This window comes from Patiria miniata, unplaced genomic scaffold (genome assembly GCF_015706575.1).
Source record: "Patiria miniata isolate m_02_andy unplaced genomic scaffold, ASM1570657v1 HiC_scaffold_3, whole genome shotgun sequence".
NCBI classification, from domain to species: domain Eukaryota; kingdom Metazoa; phylum Echinodermata; class Asteroidea; order Valvatida; family Asterinidae; genus Patiria; species Patiria miniata.
In genome coordinates this window covers 6,231,892-6,259,703 of record NW_024037069.1, presented here as the reverse complement: position 1 = coordinate 6,259,703, position 27,812 = coordinate 6,231,892, and the positions used below count along the sequence as shown (strand labels likewise).

General features: G+C 41.6%; 1 protein-coding gene across 2 annotated transcripts; it reads left to right on the top strand.

The window, feature by feature from the left end:
• Positions 1 to 293: 293 nt before the first annotated feature.
• LOC119738678 lies at positions 294 to 27,695 on the top strand. 2 transcript variants are annotated; one of them, XM_038213590.1, is made up of 17 exons: positions 294 to 378; positions 6,693 to 6,818; positions 7,975 to 8,145; positions 8,895 to 9,008; positions 9,900 to 10,250; positions 10,807 to 10,912; positions 11,527 to 11,669; positions 12,653 to 12,793; positions 14,240 to 14,424; positions 15,909 to 16,041; positions 16,614 to 16,783; positions 18,364 to 18,596; positions 19,730 to 19,886; positions 20,601 to 21,280; positions 22,146 to 22,328; positions 25,710 to 25,804; positions 26,729 to 27,695. In XM_038213590.1, the coding sequence occupies exons 2-17, from the start codon at positions 6,702 to 6,704 to the stop codon at positions 26,996 to 26,998; spliced, it is 3,249 nt and encodes a 1,082-aa protein (XP_038069518.1). In that variant the 5' UTR covers positions 294 to 378; positions 6,693 to 6,701; the 3' UTR covers positions 26,999 to 27,695. The 2 variants fall into 2 exon arrangements, with proteins under 2 accessions (XP_038069518.1, XP_038069519.1); XM_038213591.1 differs by having other exon boundaries at positions 331 to 378; positions 6,697 to 6,818.
• The last annotated feature ends 117 nt before the right edge of the window (positions 27,696 to 27,812 follow it).

Here is a 27,812-nt window from a genome sequence, read left to right as displayed (position 1 = left end):
GAAACCAAAATAATTGATAGGAAGCCTCTAGTCCTCAATAACTGACCATCAAACATAAAACTGACGTCCTTCATTTTCGGTACACTCCTCGATGAAATCCGCATTAAATATATAAAATTTATCACATCAATAATGTTGTTTATTGGCCTCCGTACTTGATGAATACGCGGCTGAATACACGGCTGAATACGCGGCTGTGGTATCTGGCCGAATACGCGGCCAGGTTCACTCTGGTTATGTATGTTTGATCTCTATTATTATAGTGGGGCGAGCAGTGAGGGCGCACTTTTCAAAACTGTCAAACGCTCTCGTTTACGTTTCAGCATTTCCTGTCAAGTGTCATTTTGCCTGTTGCCCGCCTCGCGATCGCGTTGAAAGGTTTGTTTACGAGTTTATGTTTGTAAAACTTATAATGGCACTATTGGCAGTAAAGTGACAATTTAAAAATATTATATATTAGGCAGTGTATATGTTGCCGGAGACGGCAAACCTTTAGCATGTTTAGTAAACGTTAGTTTGCCGGTGTCACGGTCTCACTTCTCCGGCGTGCTAGCTTCTCCAAAACGGAAATTTCGCTTCAACACGCATGCACAAAATTGCGCAGTAGTGTACATTTTCGTCACTGTATTAGTGTGCTGAGTTTTTCGGGGCTGTACTTGTGTACGTAAGATCATGGAGGTAGGACCTCCATGGTAAGATATTTGTATGCATAGAATTTTCGTGGCGCGCACTATTAACTCCCAATATTAAAGACTTGAATTTGAAATGCACATTTATTTTAAGCCGTGGTTGCAAAAATAAGGACAAAATGGACCACGAACGACCAAGGAACACGGACCAAGGAGTTCGTTCTTAATTATTCCTCCATGAACACACACATGCATGACGCTGGGAACACAAATCAGAATGCTTGCAAGACCATGGAATGACTTGACCCACAGGAAGCGTTACATAACACATTCTTGGGTGTCCCTCACTGTAATGGGCTTGGTAGACTTCAGAAAACAACCCGAGGAAAAGTAAGCACAGCGGACACATGAGCATGAATCGTGCTCATGTAACGTGCACTGTAACGTGCTCAGTTATCCACCAAATCGACCCGGAGAAGCTAGCACGCCGGAGAAGTGAGACCGTGACATTGGATATGCACTGAACATGCTGAACATGCGCAGTTACTGGTTTGTTTGTACTAAAACATTTTCCGGTGACAAGTTTTAGTCTGGCTCCATGCCAAAATTATCGTTGTTACCTCGTATTCACAAGATGGGATTCAGACCATTTTATAATTTCGGACTTTATTTCCCTTTTAAAACAAATCCTCCAGAGCCACAAATCTGAAAAAAGAAAATGTAATACTCTGCAAAAAATGTTTGAGACATGTTAAAATAATAAAACTTTTATTAAAAGAAGAATGTTCTTATTTATTTTGGGGATGAGAAAAAAAACTCTTTAAAACGTGGTGCGGTCGGAATCGAATGCGAGTCATCCCGCTTACTAGAGCCTTTACTTAACCATTACACCAAACGTGCTACACAAGTTTTGGTGGGAATTTAATACATCTTATAATTCAGCCCTATTTTAAAGAGTACAGCGCCCTCTGTTGATATGGATTGCCGCCGGCAAACCTTTAGTAATCGTTAGTTTGCCGTCATTACCTCCGGCAAAATATCCACTATCTATATGGCATGAATTGGTAATCCTTTCCTTTAGGATCCCTTTTCTTTTGATCAAATTAGAGTCAAAAATTTTGCTCAAAAATCATGTTTACAATCAAAAGCAGTCTTTTCTTAATTCTAGTGACACCTGTTTTGCAATTTTGAACAGATTCTTGGGGTAGAAATCACGATTATCCTGCGCGGTTTGTGCCTTGCGATTCAGTGCGCCGTGCGTGCTCACGGTACATCGGGCGGTGATCGCCATCTTTATTTTCGTCTATGTCGTCATTTTACCCCCAACTTTCCCTCAAAAAAATCAAAACCCTGCCCTCTATCTATGAGTATGGCATACCTGTTTATTGAGAATGTCGCCAACTAGTTTGGTTGGTCCAATTATTTTAAAGTGGATTTTGTTCCCTTATAGGAACCGGGCCCTACACTACACAACTGCCTTAAATGTCACGATATAGACTGATAAAAAAATGCAGTAAAAAAATGCAGAATGATCAGGGCCAATAGGTCCGTCGATATAGGATTAAAAATGCAACTCTAATGTGACGTCACATGTCATGTGATGACGTCATCGTGGGGTCAGTTCATTTGTCATCTGTAACACATCCTGGTCTAGTTACATACATTGTGTACCAAGTTTCAACCCAATCGGATGCGTAGTTCTGGATAAATGCCTTCGAAATATGCATATTTAATATGACGTCACATGTCACGTGATGATGTCATTGTAACATCACTTCAAGTTTCTTCTATAACACATCTTAATCTAGGTACATACCAAGTTTCACTCGAATCAAACATGTAGTTCTGGTGATATAGGCCTTCAAAATACGCACTTTTAAATGACTTCACATGTCATGTGATGATGTCATGGTGACGTCACTCAAATTTGTATAACATATCCCGGTTTTGGTGCATACCAAGTTTCAACCCGTAGTTCTGTAGATATTGGCCTTCAAATATGCACTTGTAATATGACGTCACATGTCACGTGATGACGTCATCGTGACATCACTTAAATTTTCATCTATAACACATCCCGGTCAAGGTACTGTTACAAACCCACTTACCCACTGTAATTGTTTAGTAGGGTTTGCTCCCACACTAGAATTTTTGGTATTTAATGAATGTTTGTTATGGTGGCTATGCGCTGGTAAACACCCTATATAAGCACTGACTGGCTTTTATTCGGTCTCAGTTGGTGCCCATGTACAACCATTATGTGCGATTTCCATTAGCACGTCGTTGAGCCAGCATCTCCCGCCGTTCCTACCGAGCTATGTACCCCTCAATGCTGGATCGTGGCCGAGGCTGATGGTGCTACCGGACAGAGACCTGGACTGTCGTGGCCCGCCTGATGTGGCTGACTTTTCGGGGTTCAATGCCGACTAACCTGTGGCTTGGCTGATCCACGGCTGGGTGCGGAGATGCTTGGTTCGACGGCTACACTAATACCGTTGTGGGCACTGGCTGGGCGGGGCCTGTTCCTGCTACTGGTTCTTTATAAGTAATTATATTCGGCCGAATACCATTTGCCTTTGTTGTTTTGCTTATTGACTCTATTTTGCTGGCTTGCTCTTTACTGTATTTTGCCTGTTTGTATAATTTGCTGCTTTGCTAATATCTTCGTAATTTATTTTGCTTTGCCTGTATCTAATGCTTTGGGGTTCTTACATGAAGTTTAAAGTTACAGACTAACTGAGAATGTTTGTTGTATCACACATTGACCTGTTGATTGATTTGGGAGAATTAATTAAATTTTGTTGATTAATCATATCTTGGTCTCTTTTTTGCCTTTGTTTCAAAAGTCATGATTCCCGTTTTTATTACTTATTTCTTTCTGCCGTGCGTTCCCCGCACGTAACAGCACATACCAACTTTCAACCCAATCGGACCTGTCGCTCTGTAGATATAGGCCTTCAAAGTATGCACTTTTAATATGATGTCACTTGTTACGTGATGACGTCATCGTGACGTCACTTAAATTTTCATCTATAACACATCCCGCTTTAGGTACATATCAAGATTCAACCCAACTGGACCTGTCGTTATGGAGATATGGGCCTTCAAAATATGCACCTATATTGTGACGTCACGTGACTCGTAATGACGTCATGGTGACGTCAATGTTCGGCGCACATCTGTGGGTGGTGGTCTAAGTGTGTGTCAGGTATAAAGGCAATCTATATTTGTCAACCGAATGGAACTTGTCGCATGTAGTCATATCAACAGAAATTGTGCACAATTTTGCGAAACCATTTTTTCAATTTAGCCTCCAAAATATGCAACTTTACTATGACTTCATATGTCACGTGATGACGTCATCATGACGCCACTACAATGTTCATCTATAACGCATCCCGGTCTCGCTACATATACCAACTTTTAACCCAATCAGTCATGTAGTTCAGGAGATATATGCCTTCAAAATATGTTTATTGACTATGACGTCATATGTCACCTGATAACGTCATCATGACATAAATTTTTTTTTGTTTATAAGATATCCTAGTCTAAGTATATTCCAACTTTGAACCCAATCGGACCTGTAGTTCTTGTAATACCGGCCTTCAAAATATGTATTTTTACGATGACGTCATGTTGTGTGATGATGTCATCATGACGTCACTTTAATTTTCATCTATAACAAATCCTGGTATGGGTACATACCAACTTTCAACCCCATCGGACCTGTAGTTCAGGAGATAAAGGCCTTCAAAATATGTTTATTTTATATGACGTCATATGTCACATGATGACGTCATCATGACGTCAAGTTGATTTTAATCTATGAGACATCCCAGTCCAGGTACATACCAACTTTCAACCCAATCGGCCCTGTAGTTCTGGAGATATACATGTAGCCCAATCTGTCAGATCTAGCCGAATTCAGAATTCAGAAAAATCGCATATAATGTGACGCCACGTGACTCGTGATGACGTCATGATGACGTCATGATGAGGTCAATGTTTGGCGCACAACTTCAGATGCTGGTCTAAGTGTGTGCCGAGTATAATTTTAGTGCCCAAAGAGCCGGTAACAAAAAAACGTTTACAAATGCTATGGGCAAAATGACTGAAAAAGAAAAAAAATAGAGCTATGCCAGTTCGATTAACAGAACACAGGCTTTTCCGCATTTTTGGCGAGCTGCGAAGCAGATGCGAGCCTTTGTAATACCAATTTCCTTCCGTCTGTTGAAGTTTTTGGTTCTAGCTAACTTGGTAAATAAAATACAGTTTACATATGTATCATCTCTGTAACTTACAATTAGGTTCATTTCATTGCAGTTAATTTTATGATTTTATTGAGGAATTTTGATTAAGGAAAATGTTACAGTTTTTAATTGTTAAAATGTATGTATAGTGGGAGAACATGTGCATGTATATACCTACAGGTATAACATATATCCACTATGCATTTTGGGGGAGCATTCATGTGTGTACGGTACTTATGTGCATGTTCTTCTGGTTTGATCTTTTAGTTTTATGGGGTTGGAGTAGGGATGGGTAGGGATAGTTTATTAAACAAAAATTCTAATGAGCCATAAACAATAATAATCATCATGATGCAAAGTGCATAAATTGTTCGCATCTCTCTACACAGTCAACCTCATTAGCATAATACTGTTAATAAAATGTCTCAAAAAAGGCATTTAGGTATTGTCTGACCATGGACGAGTGTTCTTATTCCTCCATGGTCTCAGGAAGCACAGTGGTGCTATTAATGGGAGAAAAATCTGATTTAAAAATGATGTTACATATCTGCATGAGTTTACCCGGAAAAAAATTAGTTTAGCGGCTTTGCATGCATAGGGAAAATGTGTGTAGTGTGCAAGTTTAAACTTGCCTGCGCAATTTGTAGCAAGGAAATTAATGCACGCACAAGTTTAAACTTCGGTGCACGAACTTGCGCGGGAGTCTCAAATAGTGCTCGACAACAATAATATTGGGCGATCGTGTAGTCAGTTACAGTCGTTTTCCTAGTTCCGAATAGCAAACATCACTCAGGCAGCTTTCAGCTCAACTACTCCTTGAACTCGAGTGACATTGATTAAAAAGTTTACCTTGAGTGATGGAGATACTACACAATAATTTTCCAAATTTAAGCTCCTTTTAATTTGACTTTATGACGTCAAAAGTACCGTACCAATGCCCTTTTTCCTAGTTCCGGATTGGTTCAACCAGTTCCAAATCGATCAAACACTGTTTCAAAAAATCACGCAAGAAAATCATTTTTTAGCCAGAAAAACCCCGAACAAGCACATTTCTGATAAAGTATTATTTAATTCTCCCAAAGAAGTTCATTTTAGAGAATTCCAGCAAATTGATAAAAGAGAAACATGTAAATGATTTTGAAACGTTTATCTGCAGGGCAACGGCACGAAAGCACGTAAGTGCACGCGCGATCCGTAACTAGGCAAAAACATACGGTCATGTAGCAAATTTGCTACCAACTTTGAGCAAGATTATCTTCTCATCCAGGACAGAGATTTCCAAAGTTAGGGTACCTGCTCGTAGAAGAACTTGTATCTTTTCTAAACAAATTCCTATATCTAAAAATCTTCATCCATCTGGCTAAGAAATGATGATCAGCCTGCAGCTCCCACAAATATCATCTCACAAATGTTCCTCCATGGGATTTCAAAATGGTGGACTGGTTTTGCTCGTTGTTTATGTATGCATTGATGCGGGCGCGCTTGGGCAAGGTTATGAATATGCATTGTACAGTTCATGACATCGTGTTGTCGGGCGTGCGGCGCGGCCGGCCATACAAACTATTGTTTTTGGTTGATCCCACTTGTAAAATCTGGTTGATTGTCCTGGATGATCACTTATATTGCCAAAGGCCTAGGATCCTACTCCATCACAACATCAGCTAATGTTTGCGCTATTGACCAATGTGTAGCAGAGTATGAGGGAGGTATCCACAAATCCATACCATTTTGAGTGAATAAAAGTACAACTTGTGGGTGCTTGGAAGAGCAATTTATTAGGCAGTTACCAAATTCTTCCCTTTTCTTTCAGGCAGACAAGATGGCTTCAAGGGCAGTCACAGTATGTTCTTGTCGGCCACCAAGTTTATCAAAGATGCAGCAGTTATCCTTGGCTGACGTTCAGCTCGGTTCCTCCTTCAATTTTAAGTACATTGAGGTAGGTTCCAGCTTATTTTTTAGAAGACTTATGAGTGTTCTATTTGGATGACAGAGGTTTTGTACATTTTTCAAAACTTATCCTTGCATCTAAAAAAAATAACTCGGCATGCATTGTAGTAGTCGAGTCCATCACATCACAAGTCCTGTCAAGAGTAAATCCAGGTCCTTTCACAAGTCCAGTCACAAGTAATTGGGTGAACAATGCCAAAGGAATGCTTTTGTCAAAATTCATGTGAGTGGCTTGTGACTTGACTTGAGACTGGATGACTTGTGATGGACTTGTGACAGACTTGTGGTGGACCTGTGATGACTTATCATGGACTTGTGAGTAACTTGTGATGACTTGTGACAGACTTGTGATGGACTTGTGACAGACTTGTGATGAACTTGCGATGGACTTATTATGGACTTGAGATTGACTTGAGATTGACTTTTGGCAGACTTGTGATAGACTTGTGACAGACTTGTTATGGACTTGAGATTGACTTGTGATTGACTTGTGATGACTTTTGGCAGACTTGTGATAGACTTGTGATGGACTTGAGATAGAATTAGGATGGACTTGTGATGGACCTTCTGACAGACTTGTGACAGAGTTGTGATAGACTTATAATGGACTTGAGATTGACTTGTGATAGACTTGTGATAAACTTGTGATGAACTTCTGATGGACTTGTGACAGACTTGTGACAGACTTGTGACAGACTTATGATGGACTTGTGATGGACTTGAGATAGAATTAAGATGGACTTGTGATGGAACTTCTGACAGACTTGTGATTGACTTGTGATGGACTTGTGATGACTTGTGACAGACTTGTGATAGACTTGTGACAGACTTGTGATGTAATTGTGATTAACTTGTGATTAACTTGTGATGGCCTTTTGACTGACTTGTGACTGATTTGTGATAGAATTAGGATCGACTTGTGTTGGACCTGTGACAGGCTTGTGATAGACTTTGACCGACTTATGATGGACTTGTGATGGACTTGTGATGGACTTGACGACAACACTGCAACTCAGTATGCACTCCAACCTAGGCTTATTAGTGCGTTTTGGCAAAATACCATCCTTTGTTAAATCTGGTGTGGTTTATTGAAAATAATCTGTGAACCCATATCGTTTCATTGTTTTCCTTGGTTGCTGTTGCAGGGAAGGATTGCTAAGATGTGGCCCCTTCATTCCGCCGGCAAGAACAAGTGGATGAAGACGATTCTTGAGGAGGGGGAGGAGGCGGCTGCCAACGATGCCCCGCCCCCAAGTAGGATTATCGTCTTCCTCATGGGAGATTTTGCAGAGGAGTTCATTCAGTTTTCTGTCGGGGCAAGTACTATGATTGGCTCTTGAAGCATGTAATATGTTAAGCTTTTGAAAACCTTCTTGTAAAAGGTCTTGAACTGTTAGTTTACTGTGTATTTATTTTATAGAGATACAATGAGTATTTGACATGTTGAATGCTCTGCAGCTCATGACAACAGATCCACAATGTATGTCCACAAAACAATGTAAAAGGTTTTTGAAGAGCACTGCATACTAGATAGAGGATCTTTTTGAAGGATTGTATATGGTGTGTAGTAACTCTTTGGGCAAAAGTGTACAGGCAAAACTTGAAGGGTTTGAAGCATAAAAACTAGTTGGGATCAATAATATAGTTTCTGAATAGAACTTTGTATAATTGAGATGTGCAAAGAAACCAAATTTTGATTGTTTTGTCAACAATTGCCGTGATTACCCAACGACCCTAACCCTCCAGGGTATTTTGGGCTAGAAACCCTGCTGAACGCAGCAACATGTAACACTTGTCTCAATGACAAGCCTGCCCAGTGTAGCAAGATCGATCAGGTCAAAACTCTCAAGGCCAGACTACCTCAGAGTCTGTGGTCACTGAATGCAGCAGGATACAACTGTGGCATTGTTCAATGGGACTAGCTCTCATTGTTTCAGAATTGGCTGTTTATGCACTGGTGTTGATGGCTCAATGCAGCAAGGTTCCACAGACCTTTACACCAGATGCACTTTGTTGCGTCTGGCAGGGTTAGGGATAATGTCTTTGGTTTATATTTTCATTGAAGGATATGGTAATTATCAGTGAGGCGTTGATTGAGAAGTCGCCGTCTTTCGTCAAAGACTCCATCCATCCGTGTAACATCCTAGTTGAGAAGACGCGATCTAGACCATCAGTCTGGGTGAGTAAATGCCATTGGTGTGAATGGTCCTTTGTTGTGAGAAATCATCAGCAACAGGAACTTTAGGCTAAGAAAACTTGGCGAGATATATTCTTTGAAAGGGACCTACGTGAATCTTCCAAGATATTCCCCTTTGCAGGAACCGAAAATGGCTCATTCAGATTGACTGGCTGTGACTGTTATGAAACTTGATACAGCAATGTTTTGACTGTAGACGATTGATAAGTCAGCTGTGCCTACCAGTTACTTGCTTTTGTGTGTAGATGGAATTTGACTGTCAAGGTACTTAAAAGAAATATGGTCCGACTGTTGGTGACTAGCCTGTGTAAAAGGCAAGGCAGGGAAACAGGATTGAATTTCTGACTGTCTGTGACTGATAAAAAAGGGCTTAATACTGCAAAATTCTAAAAAAAAAAAATTAAAAAAAAACTCCTTGGAGATTTTGAAGCAACTAAGATTTTTTGAATGAGTTCAGCATTGTTGTGAGCCAGAACAAAGGAAGATCCATAGTGACCTTGTTTGGTAATGAAGCAAATTTATCATGAGAAAACCTATCAATTAAACTTGTACTGTTGACATCATGATATTTGCTTTGTTTTGACATTCAAGTGAAATATGGACTCCCCTTTATATTTGGGACATATGTAAATAATAGATTCAAAGAAAAGGAATTTCGTCCGAGGTTCAAGCCCTGTTGCATGGAGAGTTGGGAACACTGAATACATGTAGAAGCTAACTAAATATAACTGTGCCAAGTTCATAAGTTATGCTTGATATTAGATACTTGATTCAGATTTGGGTACAATTCTCTCCACATCCATTCTGGTTCTTATTATTGCCATGTGTCAGCGGAATGTAAACTTTTTTTCTTCAACGACGATTGCTTCTCAGGTGATACCAGCCAAGAAAAAAAGTCAGACGACAAAAGCAGCCAGACAAAACACTGCTGCTTCATCTGCCATTCCCAGACCTGCGTCCACGGGCGCCGCAAGCTCCTCAACCGCAGCCCATGGACAGATTCCTGCTGTGGGACGGAATGCTTCTGATGGTAGCAATGAAGGGGTGAGGTCTGATCCAGAAGTCGGTCCGTCAACTAGCGCTGCGTCGACAGTTCCATCAACAAGCAGCAGAAAGGCAGCGGGTCCAAACAGAGACACGCCGTGGAGTGATAACGCCGTCACCACCTCAGGCCACCCCATGGACGCGTGGACGATCCCCGATGTCAGCCTGTCACCCACTAAGGTAAGACCGTCTCACCCACTAAGGTAAGACGTCTCACCCACTAAGGTAAAACGTCTCACCCACTAAGGTAAGACGTCTCGCCAATAAGGTAAGATGTCTCACCCACTAAGGTAAGACGTCTCGCCAGTAAGGTAAGACGTCTCACCCACTAAGGTAAGACGTCTCACCCACTAAGGTAAGATGTCTCACCCACTAAGGTAAGACGTCTCGCCAATAAGGTAAGACGTCTCACCCAATAAGGTAAGACGTCTCGCCCACTAAGGTAAGATGTCTCACCCACTAAGGTAAGACGTCTCACCCACTAAGGTAAGACGTCGCAACCACTAAGACCGTCTCACCCTCTTAGGTAATACATCCCACCCACTAAGGGAACACGTCTCACCCACTGAGGTAAGTGTTCTCACCCACTAAGGAAGAAACCAAACAATGAAGCCAAAGTCAGAGAAAGTTTGGACCCTCCCCCCCCCCCCCCCCCGCCCCACTTTGTTGCACTGTCAGACAACCTGATTTTCTTTTAAAAAAAACCTTTATTGCCTGTTTTCCTCACTTGTTCCAGAGAAGTTACACTTACACTCCCCTCAAGGACCTGAAGGCAGCCGCCCAAGTCAACGTCTTTGGGGTCGTCAAATTCTTCAAGCCTCCATACAAGACCAGGGGACCAGGTGAGAAGAAGAATGTACTAAGCACTGAAAATATTTGCTTATTAGATGCAGGTTACCGACCAGAATGTGATGCAGTGTATCATTGTCCATGACTGGCTCCATGCTGATTTTTGCTTAACACATACATTTTCTAAGCAGTATTTCAGCTCAATGAAATCTGGCCCCATTCTCCTATCCCCAACCCCCCTTCTCAACCCCCCCCCCCTAAAAAAAAAGAGAATGTGAACATTCAAAACACTGTAGTTTAGAGGTTTTGACCAAAAAAAGCAGAAACAGGAGGTTTCTGATGCATAATATACTGCAGGTGTCAAGGGGAAAAATTCTAGCCTGTAATTAATAATTGATCACCAATGCAACGTCCCCCGAAAAGAAACTTTTGAAATAGCCCCAAAGTTAACAATAAACGTCTGCAGTTGAATTCATTGTAAAGTCAATTAGCTGATTCAGAAATGGCCAGTACGTGAAAACATAAATAAGCTAATATTTTTGTATTATCAGACACTTCCATGGAACGCATTTTGGAACTTTTACCCCAATTGCATACTTTCTATGCTATGAATAAATGAACAATGTGGACGATAATTCAGGTCGAGACCTTTTTTCATCACCGACAGATTATTGCATGACGGTGACCTTGATTGACCCGACCCTTGACCCCGACCATCGTGGGCTTCGATGTCAACTGTTCCGTGATGACATCATGGCGCTACCCCAAGTACACGCCATAGGAGATATTGTTCGCTTTCATCGTTTGAAGGTACGAGTTTGTAATATACAATTGTTTCAATTGTATAGAGGTTCAAATTAATATTTAACATGCTTCGAGACTATTTAGGAATCTCCTCATTTATTTAATCTGATATGATTTATTTAATTCGATTGACATACATTTCGTAGACAAAAGTCCAAATTAAAGGTAGGGCAGATCATTTGTCATTTGTTCATTTTTTTTTTCATTTGAAGCAACAAAAGTACTCGAAATCTAGAGACGGATGCTTAACAACAAACCTGATGAAGTTTTGGCTCAGTGAATGCTGTATATTCCGAGAAAACAATATTCTAGGATCTCAATTTCAATTCAAAAGTTGCCGAGTCAAGTTTTGAATTGCGCCCGAAATCAGCATCCAGAACACGATCTCATTCAGCTGATTGCAGCTACGCGATGTCATGCACTAAACCAACGAATGATTTGAAACGAAATTTCGAAGAAAAGAAGGTCATTTCCAAAGATGTGTCAAGTGACGCATTTTGGAAATTTCCATAGTTAGTTGGTTTGTAATTCGGCAAATCCGTGTATGGTTTCGCCCAGGCGTTGCCGCGACGCACACATGCGTGCGGTTGCTATTTTTCATCGGTTCAGTGCGTGACTACGGTGTGGCTGCAATCAGCAGAATGAGAAAGTGTCCAGGATGCTGTTTTCAATCGCAATTCAATATATGACTTGCCAACATTGGGATTGAAATTGAGATCCTAGCATATTGTTTTCTAGGAATATACAGCATTCACAGAGCCAAACTTCATCAGGGTAGTTGTTAATTAGCACCCACCTTTAGATTTTGAGCACTTTTGCTGCTTCAAACAAAAAATGCACAAATGACAAATGATCTACCGTACCTTTAAAACTTATGGTTCTTCATAGATACACACTTTCTCTTTTAGAGTCACCATTTCACATGGTAATGCACAACTTCTCTGAATGGTTCAAAATGGTTGGAATGGCTTTTTTTTTTCTTACAACAGATCAGCCTGTTCAATGATGCCATACAGGGACAGAAGGGGAACGGCTTCCATTGTCTTGTGTTTGAGGGAGCGGTAGACGCCTCTATGGAGCCGAGATCCTCCAGCCCCAATTACACGCTGACTGATGATGACAAACGAAGGGTATGTAGAATTGCATCATCTTGATTAGTGGTGGGAGAAATCGGAGATTTCAAAGTCTACTTTGTTTCAAACCGAATAACGGTTATCCGTTTCACCGGAAGTTCCTATTCAGTTCACAGTCATGCCAATGAGTGAGGTGTCACATGGACTTCTGTCCGCAACGATTTGGTATAGTTTGCGGGATTCAATGACCACTTGGCCTTTACCAGAAAAAAGACTCCAGAGATGTTATGTTGGAAAAAAAAGGGGTGGGAACTCGCTGATCAGGCTAAATAGCCCGGCTGTTCATATACCAAGAAGACCGCTATAGCGAGTGAATGCAGTTACAATCAGAGACCATGGAGCATATTGGGGAATGTTCCAGTTGTGTTTCTTTAGCTTTTGTCACAAAAAAATGGAAGGCCTGATTTTTTAAAATTGGTTTCCAATATCCGGTTTCCAAAATCTAAACCGAATAGTGGAATTCAAACCGAATTTAAAACGAATCCGGATTTCAATCCCACCACTAAACTTGATGAGACATTGCAGTGCTCCCTCAAAGCCCCCTCTATTTCACAGCTCAAAAAAAAAAAAACATCACAAATGTCGATACATATTTGGAAAGTGTAGTTCATTAGCTTTTCAAAAACGAAAAAATATTTCCAATCAGCTAAATATTTATTGAGTTATGGGCAATTGAAAACAAATGTTGCTTTTTTCATTTTGTCCATGGGGACTGATATTTGATTTCCGCACTAAGAACACGGGCTGAAACTGGCATCCGTAAAAGAGGCCATAGCTCAATAAATGTTTACCCGATTGGAAAGATTTTTTTGCTGTTGAAAAGCTCATGAACTATACTCTCCAAATATGTATCGACATTTGCGATGTAATTTCTAAAAAGCTGTGAAAGGGGGGGGGGGGGGGGGACACCCTGTATAACTAAACATGTATTCTGTGCTTACTGGTTAATTCAGGGTTTCTATGTTGGCACAGTCAGCACAGGATTGTGATTAGTGGGTCCTTTCGTTGGCATAAAACTAGAGAAGATGGAATTTGTGTCCATCTAAGAAATAGTTTGGTTGCGGTACCTGATTCGATATCATATTTGAACCGGCCAGCTGACCCTGGCCACCTTGGTTGTCGAATGGTCAGACATCTGCACTAGTAAGCAGGAGGTTGTGGGTTTGAGTCCCACCCGTGTAGTTTGTGAATTTATTTCATAATCACTGAATACACAGTGTTTATAAAATACGTCGGTGAAGGGCAAAAGTGCGATACTGAAATTGGGTTCTGATGTAAAGTATGAGGAAGGTTTGGTTCATCTTCAAAAACTTCCTGGTGGATTTGTAAGGGTTCGGAAGAGTTGGGGTTCCAGTTGTCCTGGTGAACATCCTAGCTTGCAGGCCAGTCCCTGTTTTCTGCTAATTTACATTTGTATTCTTACCTGTGACGTCTGACCCTAAGGTCAAGGAGCTGAGATTGTGGTCGAGTCGTCGGACTCAACTTGCCTTAGACAACCGGGGCTGTTCCCTATCCAAGATGTACGCAGGGCAGTACCTTGATCTGACATGCCAGGTGGTGTCAGTGGCTGTGTTGCCGGCAGAGAAGTGTGCAGTGATCCGAGTCTGGGATGGGACCAAATACAGAGGGTAAGCCCATCAAGAGAAATTTTGTCAAATAACCGTTATTCTAGCCTCAACCCTAACCTTAATATTAACCCTTATCCTAACCTTTACCTCGACCCTTAACCTTATCCCAAGCCTGACCAAAACCGTAAATCAAAACTGTTACCCAAACCCTAACGCTAAATCTAAACTCTGACCCCAACCCTAACCCTAACCCTAACCCTAACCCAATTTTCCAAATTGTGATGCATTCTGCCAGAACAGACTCTCCTGGGCAGCTGGTTGAAAATAAGTTGTTCAAATATTGTTAAAACAAGGCTTTGCCTCGCCTGCTTCGCAGGGGAGACAGCTTTGGTGCAGGTTGCCCACTTAACAGGTGATAGCACCCGAAGCGCACGAGCAACTTATGAACAACTTGTGAACACACAAACATACACCCATACATGTTTACGTCATATACCTAGTGTGGACATTCCTTTGTTTTCGTGTAGTTGAGAAAAACCTGTGAAAAAAATCATTTTACTCACACTGAAAAATGATTCAACCCAATTTGTTTTCTGTGATTCCCTTGAGTGTTTCTCTTAATTTTACCACGGATAAACCTAACCCAAAAATGCCTCTAAACCTGTTGTCTAGAGAGGGGGAAACACTGTGAGGACGTGGGCAAGTCCAAGCAACGTCACTGCTACCTGGTTTATGTGCACCTCTTTTGTTCAGAAGTCCACACAGTGAAAGCTTGTACACCCTTTGCAGTTTGTATTGTAGCGGTGATATAAGTTTGTCCCTGTTCATACAATGAGGATTAAAGTTTTGAAAACAGACTTTCATTGGCAAAACTATGCCATTATTATAAAGGTGAAAACAGGGGAATCGCCTTTTGACGTCATCCAATAATCACCGTTAGAAGCAACGTTATTGCCTGACAGGATAACAGTTTTGTTTTAAAAAAAATACAAGATAACATTGAAAACATTTTTTCCTTTGGTTGTCTGGTTTGACAGAATGCTTCAAAATTAAGTTAATTTAATTTTCTCTACTAGTGAATGATTCCTGGAAAGTGCACAGGCACTGTAGCTCGGAAGCCTCGGGAATATTATAGAGACTGAACAATTCAATCCACATGTCGGCCTGGGTGAGGTTCAAACCTGGGTCAGCGAGTTGGTAGACAAGCAACATATCAAAAGTGACAAATTGTTCTGTTATGGGTCATTCTATAAAACTGGGGTCCTCTTTTTGTCCCGTCCCTGTTACATCTGACATCTATGATTTTATAATTCTGATGTACTCCTTAATGCAGTCATCCTCCAAGAGTGATTGTGAATAGCAAACTACCTACCCAACAAATAAAACTGTGTGAAGTCATTCTTAGTGATAATACTACAATGGTTACTTACATCTACAAAGTACCAAGGTAGCAGGGATGGGAAAAATGACCATTAGTTTATGGAATGATCCACATTTCTTTGTTAGCATTACTTGTGAGCCGTTTGTTCTTGTTTCATTTTTAGACCTGTGCGCGTGATGGATACCAGTGCCAGTGTCAACAATCAATGCAATGATGAGCTTGTCAGGAAGTCTGGTGGCCTGGCTTACGACGTGTCATTGTATGACAACCACATGGAGACTGGTGCCAAACTAAAGGTATGCCCTCTAATTTATCATCAAACATCAAAAAAACGAAATGATCAAATTATCACAAAATACCTCAATTGTTAGGGACTGACATTCTAAAGCATCCTGTAAAACTGTAGCTCCTGGTATGCTGACATTTTCAAGAAAAACTGTATTTTTCCAACGCTGGTCGGCCGACCAGCGTTGGAGAAAACTGGCTTTTTTCAAAAACTGTTCCTATTTTATCATATTTAGTTATTCTGCCTTTTCTTTGCAATTGATTACCCTGTGAAGGGGTACAAGCCTGCTAGACTGATTCTCTGACCTTACAATTCCCCAAAGTGTATTAATTGCTCCGATTCATCTTAAGTGGGGTCAAGGAACCAGACTACAAGAACATGATAAGTTTTTTTGGTTTTTCCAGCATCTACAAGCCGAAAACGTGAAACAAGAATAAGCCAATTTCACAATCAGCAACAACTTAGTCACAACAACATCAACCCAGTCTATAAAGGTCATATACAAGATTTGCTTTTTCTGTAATTTTCAGAAATGGATGGATTTTGGGGGTTAGTATTTTAATTTTAGTAATTTTTGTCCAGCCTGGTCAGTTCATCAAAATCTGCAACCTGCACGTGGCCAAGTTTCTGCTGCCTGGGAGGCCAGACAACACCGCGGAGATGGTGGAACTTGTGTTGCATCATGGGACATCGTACGGCCGAGGCATCATTGCGCTGAAGGAATGGGAACAAGGGGTCAAAGATATGATCAAGTGAGATATCTTTGTCTTTCTACCAAAAAAAAAAAAAAAAAAAGTTTTGAAATTCTGTAACGTAAACTCGAGTGCTTTCTATTGAAGTTACTGGGGTTCCATTCCACATCGGTTCAACATGAATATATACGAATTGGAGTGTTTTTTTTTTGCAAGATTTGCTTTTCAAATTTCTTTTTACCAATTGAATTTTTGTTTCTTTGTAACAACTGACTTCTCATGTAACAAAAAGAAATCGTATTAATAAATACCTTGGAGAGTCGATGGTTTCTGATTGGTCGAGACTCAATCACGTGGCCGGTCATTAACGGTGATAATGGACCGGCTTCAAAGATCAAGCGAATAAATGGCCCCTGAACCAGCATTGATCCAGCCCCATTCAGCCCCATGCAAGCCAATGATTGGTCAAAATATAGTAACAGTCCTGCGGTAGCTTGTAACAATTGAGCACTGCACATGCACTCAACCCCCATCGCGTGAGACGCGCGCGTACGCAACACAGTTGCTAGGGATGCGTGCGTGCGCGCGCGTAAGGAAGTTTTGAAACGACATCGTACAGCAGTGCAGTATCCGGTTCGTTAGTAAAAACGTCACACACGCACGCGCACCACTGATAACTAGCGCCCATTGGATAAACGTTCGAGGTGCGTTAACTTCCGGTTCCATTCGTGCTATGCTACACCGTGTGAAGTACGCATGGTGACGTCATACTAACGAACCGGATATACTGAGGATGTTTACGACGAAAGCGTAGATCTACGATTTATTTTCTTTGAAACACTTCACCCACCGACATATTTACCTTTCCTAAACCAAGCATCTTTGTAATTCCGGACTCAAGGAATGTGTAAACGAGATTTCAGCTTCCTCCATCAGGTAAAGATATGAAAACATTGTTGTAATTTGTTTCGCTACGGCAGCAGTTTCTGTTGAGTTTACGTCGTTATAGCTGTTAAGCTAATATGGCCCATGAACATGAACACAAAAAAGTCTGGAAATATCGCCGGAAAAAAGTCACAAAATTGGAGCATTTTCACTATTTATTTCGTTATAAAGGTATTTATTAATGGGAATAACAGTGTGAGGATCCGGTCTTCACTGCGTGATAATGACCGGGTGTGGGGGTGACCACTGTTAATGGACCTCAACTTCGTCTCGGTCCATTAACAGCGGTCACCCCCACACCCGGTCATTATCACGCAGTGAAGACCGGCTCCTCACACTGTTATTCCCTTATTAAAAATGGGGGAAAAAAAAAAAAGGGCAAGGTTGGAGAGTCGTAACTGCATTTTTGAGCTAATCATCAACAAGATTCGGCATGTGCTGCCAGTAAACTAATAGTTTTTGTTCTTATTCACAAAATGTGTCTCTCTGTGACAACGTTGGAGTGTCAAACAGTTTTATTAAATGTAATCAAACTTAAGCAAAATACAAAAATTACAAACTTCATTAAAAACAAATGTATTTATAAATCTCCACTTATCACAAATGTAACTAATCTTATTAAAAAAACATCAGAATATTGTGCTTTACATTAAAGCCATTTTTTGAAAACCCAATTTTCGTCCTCTCAATCCCAGACGTATGGAGGACGTAGTTCAAATTGCTCCAAGCACCAGTGCAACAGCCAATCAGAATCCAGCAGGGTCACTATTGGTCAACCATGCTCCAAGCACCAGCGGAACAGCCAATCAGAATCAAGCAGGGTCCCCATCGGCCAATCAAGCAACAGATGGAACTGGAAGGGGTCTGCAATCGACCAATGGCGGCGCAGCAGGCACGCCCAGCAGGTGCATGCAACGATCCGCATCAGGTGAGAGATTCAAATCTTCTTGAAAAAAAACAAAACAATCTATGCACGTACACACAAGACTGATGTTGTTTTAATTGTAAAGTTGCGGTGCTATATTGTCAGATGCCACGTTTTTGGCGACGGTTACTTTTTTTGTCAAAAAAGGTTCATTGCTCCCATCCTTTTAGCAGGTTAAAGCTTTTGACAGCTCACATGCTTAGGCCTACTGCAAAAACATAATATCCATGCAGCACACAATGTTTAACTGTCGCGCTTTGCATACAACTTTGAACGGCGCAGCACGCTTTGCATACAGCTTTGAACGGCACAGCATACTTTGCGTACAACTTTGAACGGAGCAGCACCCTTGCGTACAACTTTGAACGGCGCAGCACGCATTGCGTACAACTTCGAACGGCGCAGCATGCTTTGCATACAACTGTGAACGGCGCAGCATGCTTTGCGTACAACTGTGAACGGCGCAGCATGCTTTGTGTACAACTTTGAACGGCGCAGCACGCATTGCGTACAACTTCGAACGGCGCAGCATGCTTTGCATACAACTGTGAACGGCGCAGCATGCTTTGCGTACAACTGTGAACGGCGCAGCATGCTTTGCGTACAACTGTGAACGGCGCAGCATGCATTGTGTACAACTTTGAATGGTGCAGCACGCTTTGCGTACAACTTTGAACGGCGCAGCATGCATTGTGTACAACTTTGAACGGCGCGGCACGCTTTGCGTACAACTTTGAACAGCGCAGCAGGCTTTGCGTACAACTTTGAACAGCGCAGCATGCTGTTGCAGCTGGTAAATGTAAAACTTGATTTCAAATATTTGAATATATGGTTGAATGCAGTTTCGAAAAATCAAACACTAATTTATTCGGAAATGGACAGCCTTACCATCTACACATGGATGTTAATATTTCCCACAATGCACTGCAGGTAAAGTGGGATTTATGACTGAATGGTAGCAAGTTAAAAAATTTTGAAATACTCCATAATTGCTTGTTATTGCTACATTTGTCATTGTAATTTGTTTATGTGATGCTTTTTTTAATGCAAATATTGTTTTGGGGTGAATTAATAACATTGTTCATTGTTCATGTTAACCCCCCCCCCCCCCCCCCATTCCACCCCACCCCCAACAGTGATAACTGATCATTTCCATCAGAGGACATCTCACATCGCAGATGTCATCAGCAGCGATGCACCCAACAAGTTTCGTCTCCGAGCCAAAGTCGTGGACTATCTGCCTAACAATATCCTCGACATCATTCATCTCTACTGCTCCAAGTGCAAATTCAGGTGCTGATTTTTCTGATTCACCGGAAGACAAAATTTTATTAGTTTCACTTTGGGACCGACTTCGGACTGAATAACTTGTGATGACCTTGTAATTAAGTTGTGATTGAGTTGTGATTGACTTGTGATTGACTTTTGATTGACTTGTGATTGACTTGTGCTTGACTTGTGCTTGACTTGTGATGTCTTGTGATTGACTTATGATTGACTTGTGATTGACTTGTGATTGACTTGTGATTGACTTGTGCTTGACTTGTGATGACTTGTGATTGACTTGTGGTTGACTTGTGATTGACTTGTGATTGACTTGTGATTGACTTTTGATCGACTTGTGCATGACTTGTGCTTGACTTGTGCTTGACTTGTGATGACTTGTGATTGACTTGTGATGACTTATGATTGACTTATGATTGACTTGTGATTGACTTGTGATGACTTGTGATTGACTTGTGATTGACTTGTGATTGACTTGTGATTGACTTGTGATTACCTTGTAGTTGACTTGTGATGACTTGTGGTGACTTGTGATTGACTTGTAATTGACTTGTAATTGACTTGTGATGTCTTGTGATTGACTTACGATGACTTGTGATAACTTGTGAGCACTTGTGATTGACTAGTGATAACTTCAGATGACTTGTAATTGACTAGTGATGACTTGTGACTACTCAAGACATTATAAAGAGTACAATTGTGATTTACTGCTTCCCCATCCAGATGTAGAGTACCCCCATCCCAAAAACCCGAAACGCCAGAAAAAGCTGGTACTCCCAAGAAAGCTAGCTCTGCAAAGCCAGCTTCACCAACGAAAGATGCGGTGAGGAAAAACGAGTACAACCTGAGGAGCAACACCTCCAAGGAAGCAGAGGCCAAGAAACAAGAGACGACCCAAGGGGTTTGCACCAGGAGCGCCGCGCAGAGGACCCAAAAAGACAGTCCAAGGAGAAGGGCCGGTATCGAGAGCCCTGCCCAAAGACGGCCCAGCAAGCCCCCAGCGTCAGGAGGCTCATCAGCTGAGGAAAGTTCACCTGGGAGGTTCTTGACTCTGAGGAAGCGTCCTGCGACTGCCGGGGTGTCTGAGGACGAAGGCCCAACCAACTCCAGGCCCCGAAAGAACCGCCGGGGGACCTCAAAGATGGCCGCCGTGTCGGACCAAGGGACGGCTCCGCCGGCGAGAGAGGACGGTGGGATAGAGGTTGTGGACAGCAGCAAGCAGGATGCTGGCGAGATCAGTGAGGCAGCACCCGAGGATCTGGGGAAGAGGTTGACAGAGACCGACGTCTACGGACGGAGCATCACGGCAGTGGTGCAGAGTAGCGGTGAGGAGGCGGCGGTAGAGGGGGTGGCGTTGGGAGTTAATTTGAGGAGGAGACGGAAGATCAAGGTGGATGTGGACAGTGAGTATAACTGCTGTCTGCAATATAAATCAATAAAGGCTCTGAGTGATATTTCTAACATTGTTCACAAACAGCTGGTAAAGGTACGAACACAAATTTATTACATTCTTGAAAAAAATCCTTGTTTAGCATCATTGGAGACATTTAGCTATACCATTATCGGTCAATTCATTGTTTCACATCGTGTTCGCATAGTTATCAGAACTGTTACCATTATAAGTAGTAATTCACAACATTGATCCTCTTTCAAGTAAATCGTACGTGATTAAATAAATTAACAACAAAGAGGGTAAAAATTGACAATGTTTGAGGCGTTCTGGAAAAAATGAGACGGAATTGGGCATAGGCCATAGTGGAGAAAAATGCAAAAAAACAAATGGGCATATTTTTTTCAAATTTCAGAATTTTTGATATTTATAACCTACGGTATATCTACTACACATGTTATAAAGAAATGGTATTAAAATCGTGGAATAAAAGTGTTTTTAAGGAAAACCAAATGGCACCTTTCATTTGAACATCTATAAAACTTGAAACTTTAAAGGCCGCCTTCTTAGTATTTTACTTTTAAACATATCAATAAGTGCAAACTTTAAACTGCCATAACTTGTCAACTGAATGTCCAATGGAAGTACAGCAAACAGTATTGTAAGGAGAATTTTGTTCTCCTTCCTAATACCCGCAAACCCTCATTTTGAACTCTTGCCCAGTTCTGCCTCTTTTTGCCAGAACTCTTAACATATACTGTGTGTTTCACAGTGACACGTAGCACGCGATATATCCGTGCAATGTACCCGAAATTGATTTCATCATCCAGTTAGAAAATTACTAAAAATAGACAATTTCATGAAAAATTATTCCACAGGCTTGACACCCATGGAAGCACTGTTGATGGTACGCCTTGGAATGAGACTCATCCACCACGCTGACGTGCCGACCAGTAATGGTCACCTGACCATTCGGGGAGCCAATCATCAGTCTCCTGACGGTCAGGTGTTTTACCTCTGCCCTCGGTGTTCAACAGTTGGTGATTCGCAGGCTGTCCAAGGTATACGTTTGTGACCCCGACGGTACTTTTCCATAAATCGTTTTTGTTATGTTAGATCATGTCTTGGATGCTGTAATATCATTGGTCTAGAACGGACACATGCCCAGTCTATAAAAATGACAGTTATGACCAGTGTTCTAGCCAGGCATCAAATAGCGCTAGCACCCGCTACGCTTTCGGAAATAAGCGCTACGCTTAAATCGCGCCGCTACGCTACCGCTACGCTATAAATTTTGGTTGCGATAAAAAAATATCTGCCGTTTGTTCGTATACAAGCACAGCGACTTTGAGCATTGCGCACTGGCCGTACGACACAGCGAAAAATAAACAACGATCCCACCGCACGTACCCCGTACGATACCCCTACCGTGATGCTGCACCACACGCATTCGCTATGATAGCAATAAGCACGTGCTGTTTTGTGCTGCGTAGATACAGCGCTCCGTACGGACGTACGTGGACCACACCATTTTGCGCTATCGGGTGTGCTTTCCTGAGGTCAATATTTACAAGCATTTCAACTGTTTTAAAATTATAAAAAAGACTTTTTATCAAGTCCGAAACATATAACTGTTTGAAAATAAGTCCTTCAAACGTCGGAACATAATTTTCGTAAAGGATTTATTAGAGAAACGATGTCCAAAGAAAGGTTAAGCACCCCTACGATATCAATGGATCCGTCCCCAAAGATGGCCGCACGTGAAGAATTCTTCTCGAAGAATGTCGCTGTCGAAAATTTGGATTTTTGACTACACTACTCGTTGCTGATAATAACAGTTCAATAAGTTTGGTAGTAAAAACGGATCTGTTTGTTCTTAGGACAAAACCAATCAGCAAGTATTGCAACAAAACAAGTTTTTTAGCGCTCCACGAATGCGTAGCTTTCTCAAATGCTGAGGGAAATTTGGTCACGTACTCAGCCTCGCGGCGTAGTTCGCCTGCGTAGCCGGTGTGGGCTGGCTTGCGCCGCGCCCGCACGCCGGGCCGGCCGGGGCCGGCCACGGCCGGGATAGGAAGCAATTCCCGGTGATTATTTCTCATCGTCATTATCTACAATTATATTTTTTAACATAACAAAAATGAGATTTCTCCTTCACATTGTGTTGTAGCATATTGAAATTGCAATCGCCGACGACTTTTTATGTCTGAGACCTCCATGGTTTTACAATTTCTCTCCCTGCCGATCGGATGGTTTTATTTACAAATTTAAAATCGGAACTACTGCTACTACGGCAGTGCTACACAACACAAGGCTTCTTGAAATATGAAATGTTCATGCGATTTGTTCTCACACTTTATATTGACAAAGTAAATCCCAATTTTTTATAAAACATTGAGGAACTATTAAAAATGGTTAAACATCAGAAAGCATGGATCTTGGAACAACTTATACATTGTAAACGTAATCTAAAATTTGAAAACAGAAGAAACTTTACAGGAGCAAGAGTATTATTAATCATTGAAACAAATAAAACAAAATTTCTTATAATTTTAAACACTTCTGCTAAAAAAAATCAGGGGAAAGTGGCAGGGAATTGCCTCAGATTGCACCACAGAGCATCTAGAGTCCAAAATTTTTTGGGGGCTCTTAAGCGGGCCCCGGACCCCACGCCGTAAGGGCTCCGCGCTCGCATTAGTCGCCGAACCAAAATTACCCCTACGCTATAATTTCACCCTGGCTAGAACACTGGTTATGACTGAATGATTCCATATATACACTGCGTTGCATCTCGTACATGTATACACCGCCTTGCATGTAAATTATCTGATGACACTGCGTTGCATATTATTGCGCGCGCGTGAAGGGTGCATGTGTAGGGCACGCCCGCCTCGCAACAGAGAACTTGAACCTCTCAATATCATGTCTGGCAGGAAAGCTCACTGTCAAAGGTTACACTGCCATGATTTGATATGTTTCTTGAACAGTATGTTAAAACCCTTGATCTTAATACTGGCACGATATAACAAAGCAATGGTTGACTGCTGCGATGTGGGATATGTCATTTTTTGACTCTCACTGGGCCGGGCACACAGCACCCTAAGTACAGCAGATTGGTGATAAGATTGTTCAATTTGATGATAAAAGCATGGCATTTGGCACACAGTCAGAGTATGTCATGGGAAAGATATGTGGCTATAGAGCAATCGCAGATTTCTCCTTTGAAAAAAATACCAGAGAATAGCAAGCAATTTTCTAAATTTTCCAAATGGCGGCCATTGCATGTAATTCTATGATATTTTTGTCAAAGGACAAATCTGAGATGGCCCTATAGCCAAATATCTTTTCCATGACATACTCTGTGTGCCAAATGTCATGCTTTTATCATCAAATGAACAATTCCGTCATATTGTGTACCGATCTCCCTGGGCTTCGCCAAGGGTGCTAAATTAAATTTTAACTTGTATTCAACAAAATGCCTTATGAAAAAAGGTAATTCAAAATAATGGGTTAGTATTACATATGTGAAGGGAGTGTGTGGCCTAGTGGTTAGGGTTCGTGACTCATGATCAGAGGGTCTGGGGTTCGAATCCAGCCGCTGGTCATATATTGTGTCCTTGGGCAAGGCACTTCACCCCCACTTGCCCCTCTCCACCCAGGAGTATAAATGGGTACCGGCATTAGCTGGGGAGTAACCTGCGATGGACTAGCATCCCATCCAGGGGGAGTAGAAATATTCTCAGTCGTTTCATGCTACTGAAACCGGAGATAAACGCCGGCCTGATGATGAGCCACATTGGCTCGGGACAGACTTTACTTATTACATGTATTAGGTATGTGAACACTGTCAGTGTGGGTGCATCTTAAAGGGTGGTGTGTCAGCTTGCCATTGATGTCCTACTTGCATCCTGCACTCATCAACGACTGAGAACCCTTAATTTTAACCGAAGGACAAAAACTGTCTTTTGTCAAACTTGGCCGATTCTGAGCAGTGAGATGAGCTGCCCGAACAATTACCGTCTCTGTGAGCTGTGTGTTGGAAAGGGGAGCCCATAAAGTTCACAGGGGTGTGCATTGTTTAGCCAGCTCACACTATCAATAAATCGGAGCAACTTGGCTAAAGGTTTTGAAATGATGTTTTGAAATCAGCGGTGCTCAGTCATCCAATACTGTAGGGGTGCAAGTAAGGTATCAGCGAAAAGCTGGTGAACCACCCTTGCATATGAAACCACAGTGACAATGTTCAAGCCCAGCATTTTAACATACTGACTGAATCTGTTTGGATTACGTTATTTTATACTCCCTCTAGAGTAAGTGCGAGCGCCATGTCAAATTACAGGACAAATGAACTAACGTTTCACATTTGCTTACCAACAACAATAAAACAATACTATTGTTTATTGGCGTGGTCAGTTGTTATAATTGTTAGTATTTCCTTTCAGACGATGCCCCTCTCCTTCAGTACAAGTACTGCTTGAAGCTCTGTCTGGACGATGGCACCGGCCGCATTGAGGTCATACTTGACAGGCAAAACGCAGTATGTATCTGTCTGTAAAATGTTCAATAACTCGTCAAACTTAACATTCCATCTGGCATAGAGTACCAAAGTATGACGTCATTAAGAACCAGAAAGTGTAGTGCAAACGAATGGAGTACGCGAGCGTGTTGGTTCACGGGCTGAATCACGCGTTAATGTTTTTACACGCATTTTGTGCGCGTGCAGTACAGAATTAATGTTCAAATATGATCAATTCATCATAATTGCTATTGATCTAAATGAAACATCTCTGTTATAAATAGAAATTTCATAATTTCATTTCAGCCCCATGCCTTTTTGAAATCGGAATGTGACAATACTTTTGGAGAGGTAACAATCAGAATATGTTCAACTTACTCTCATTCTCTAAAAAATGATTCAATTTAATAGCAGTTGGATTTTTCATTCGAGGAATGACTTTTGGCATTCATCGATGAGCAAATGTTAAAAAGATGGACAGCAGAAATATTTTATGATTTTAGATGTAAAAGGGTTGTTGAGAACCATATTGGGTATGGAGAGACAGAATGATTGACGCCGTGAACGCATTTTTATGTAGAATATTTTTTTAATTTGCCAATAAAAAAGGAAGAGTTTATTTCCAAAGTGCATTATACGCCATTTTGTTCCCTTTTAGAATCCCACTCTCTCCTGGCTGCCTAAAATCAGTCTCGACAGCTGTTGTATAGTTAAACACAATTTAAGAATACAATAAAGCGAAAAATGAAGTGTAGAAACAGCTGTTACACTGTTTATATTCTTTAAATAAACTCTTCACGTGTATGGTTGGGCCATAACAATAGGGTCAGTTGGATAACTGGAAACAGAAGTAAATTTTATTTTTTTGGCCAGATTGAAACTTTAATCATTTTAGACTTGACTGAGATTCCTTCTTGTCTCCCCCCCCCCCCTCCTTTCTCCTAGCAAACCTTTTTCCAGGGTATCCGAGCCACCAACCTCCATACTTCCCTTAAAGCCAGATACAAACTCGAGGAAGCCATGGCCACACTGTGTCCTTACCCGGCCGGTACAGGGTTCGATTCCCAGTCCAGCGACGGGACGACGTCCGTCCACGATCTGACCAGCCACCCCTGGCTGGACTGCTGCATCATGTCATACCCGGACAACCTCGGAGGGACAGAGATCATCAAGTATCACATGTTTGACACCACACTCGCTCTGGACGTAGAGTAAGGTTTGGTTCCCTGGTTAGAGGTTCGATTCCTAAACGGTCATCTTTGGAAGTACAGAGATCATCAAGTACGAGTTGTTCGACACAACACTCAGTATGGATGTACAGTAGAATTTGGTTTTTCTGGTATTAGAGGTTCGAATCCCGGATGGGTCAACCTCTGAAGTACGGGATCATGAAGTATGAGATGTTCGACACCACACTAGCCCTGGAGGTAGAGTAGAATTTGGTTTTCTGGTTAGAGGTCAGAATCCCTAATTCGTCTACCTCTAAAGTAGGGAGATCATCAAGTTCGAGTTGTTCGACACCACACTTGCTGTGGACGTAGAGTAGGGTTTGGTTTACTGGTTAGAGGTTCGAATCCCTGATGGCTCAATTTTGGAATTACTGATATCATCAAGTATCAGATGTAGAGCAGTGTATAATTTCCTGGTTAGAGGTTCGATTCCTAAACTGGTTAACCTCGGAGGTATCAAGATGGTCAAGTACCAGCTGTTTGACATTGCACTTGCTCTGGGGGTAGGGTAGGCTTTGTTTTTCTGTTTAGAGGTTCAACTCCCATATCTGGGACACATCTGGTCGAGCAATAACGACCGTAATTGGTCAAAACATCACTGGGTGAGGCTGAATGTATTCCGGTTCCCAGACCAAAAGATTCCGACAAATTTTAGGTCTGGTAGCCCTCACGTTAAAAAATAGGGCATGATGACACAGAAAGCCCGAGCCTCGTTGGAGTGATACTTGAGGCACAACGTCTACAGTGTTACATTAATGCAGATATTGACATTTTTAGATGCTAGCAATGAATTTATGAAC

Excerpts from the sequence above, each read along its gene's own strand:
- LOC119738678 (XM_038213590.1), top strand. The coding sequence starts at position 6,702 with ATGGCTTCAAGGGCAGTCACAGTATGTTCTTGTCGGCCACCAAGTTTA. Across the intron at positions 12,794-14,239 it reads CTGATGATGACAAACGAAGG|GTCAAGGAGCTGAGATTGTG; the intron begins GTATGTAGAATT and ends TCTGACCCTAAG. Across the intron at positions 25,805-26,728 it reads TACTTGACAGGCAAAACGCA|CAAACCTTTTTCCAGGGTAT; the intron begins GTATGTATCTGT and ends CCTTTCTCCTAG.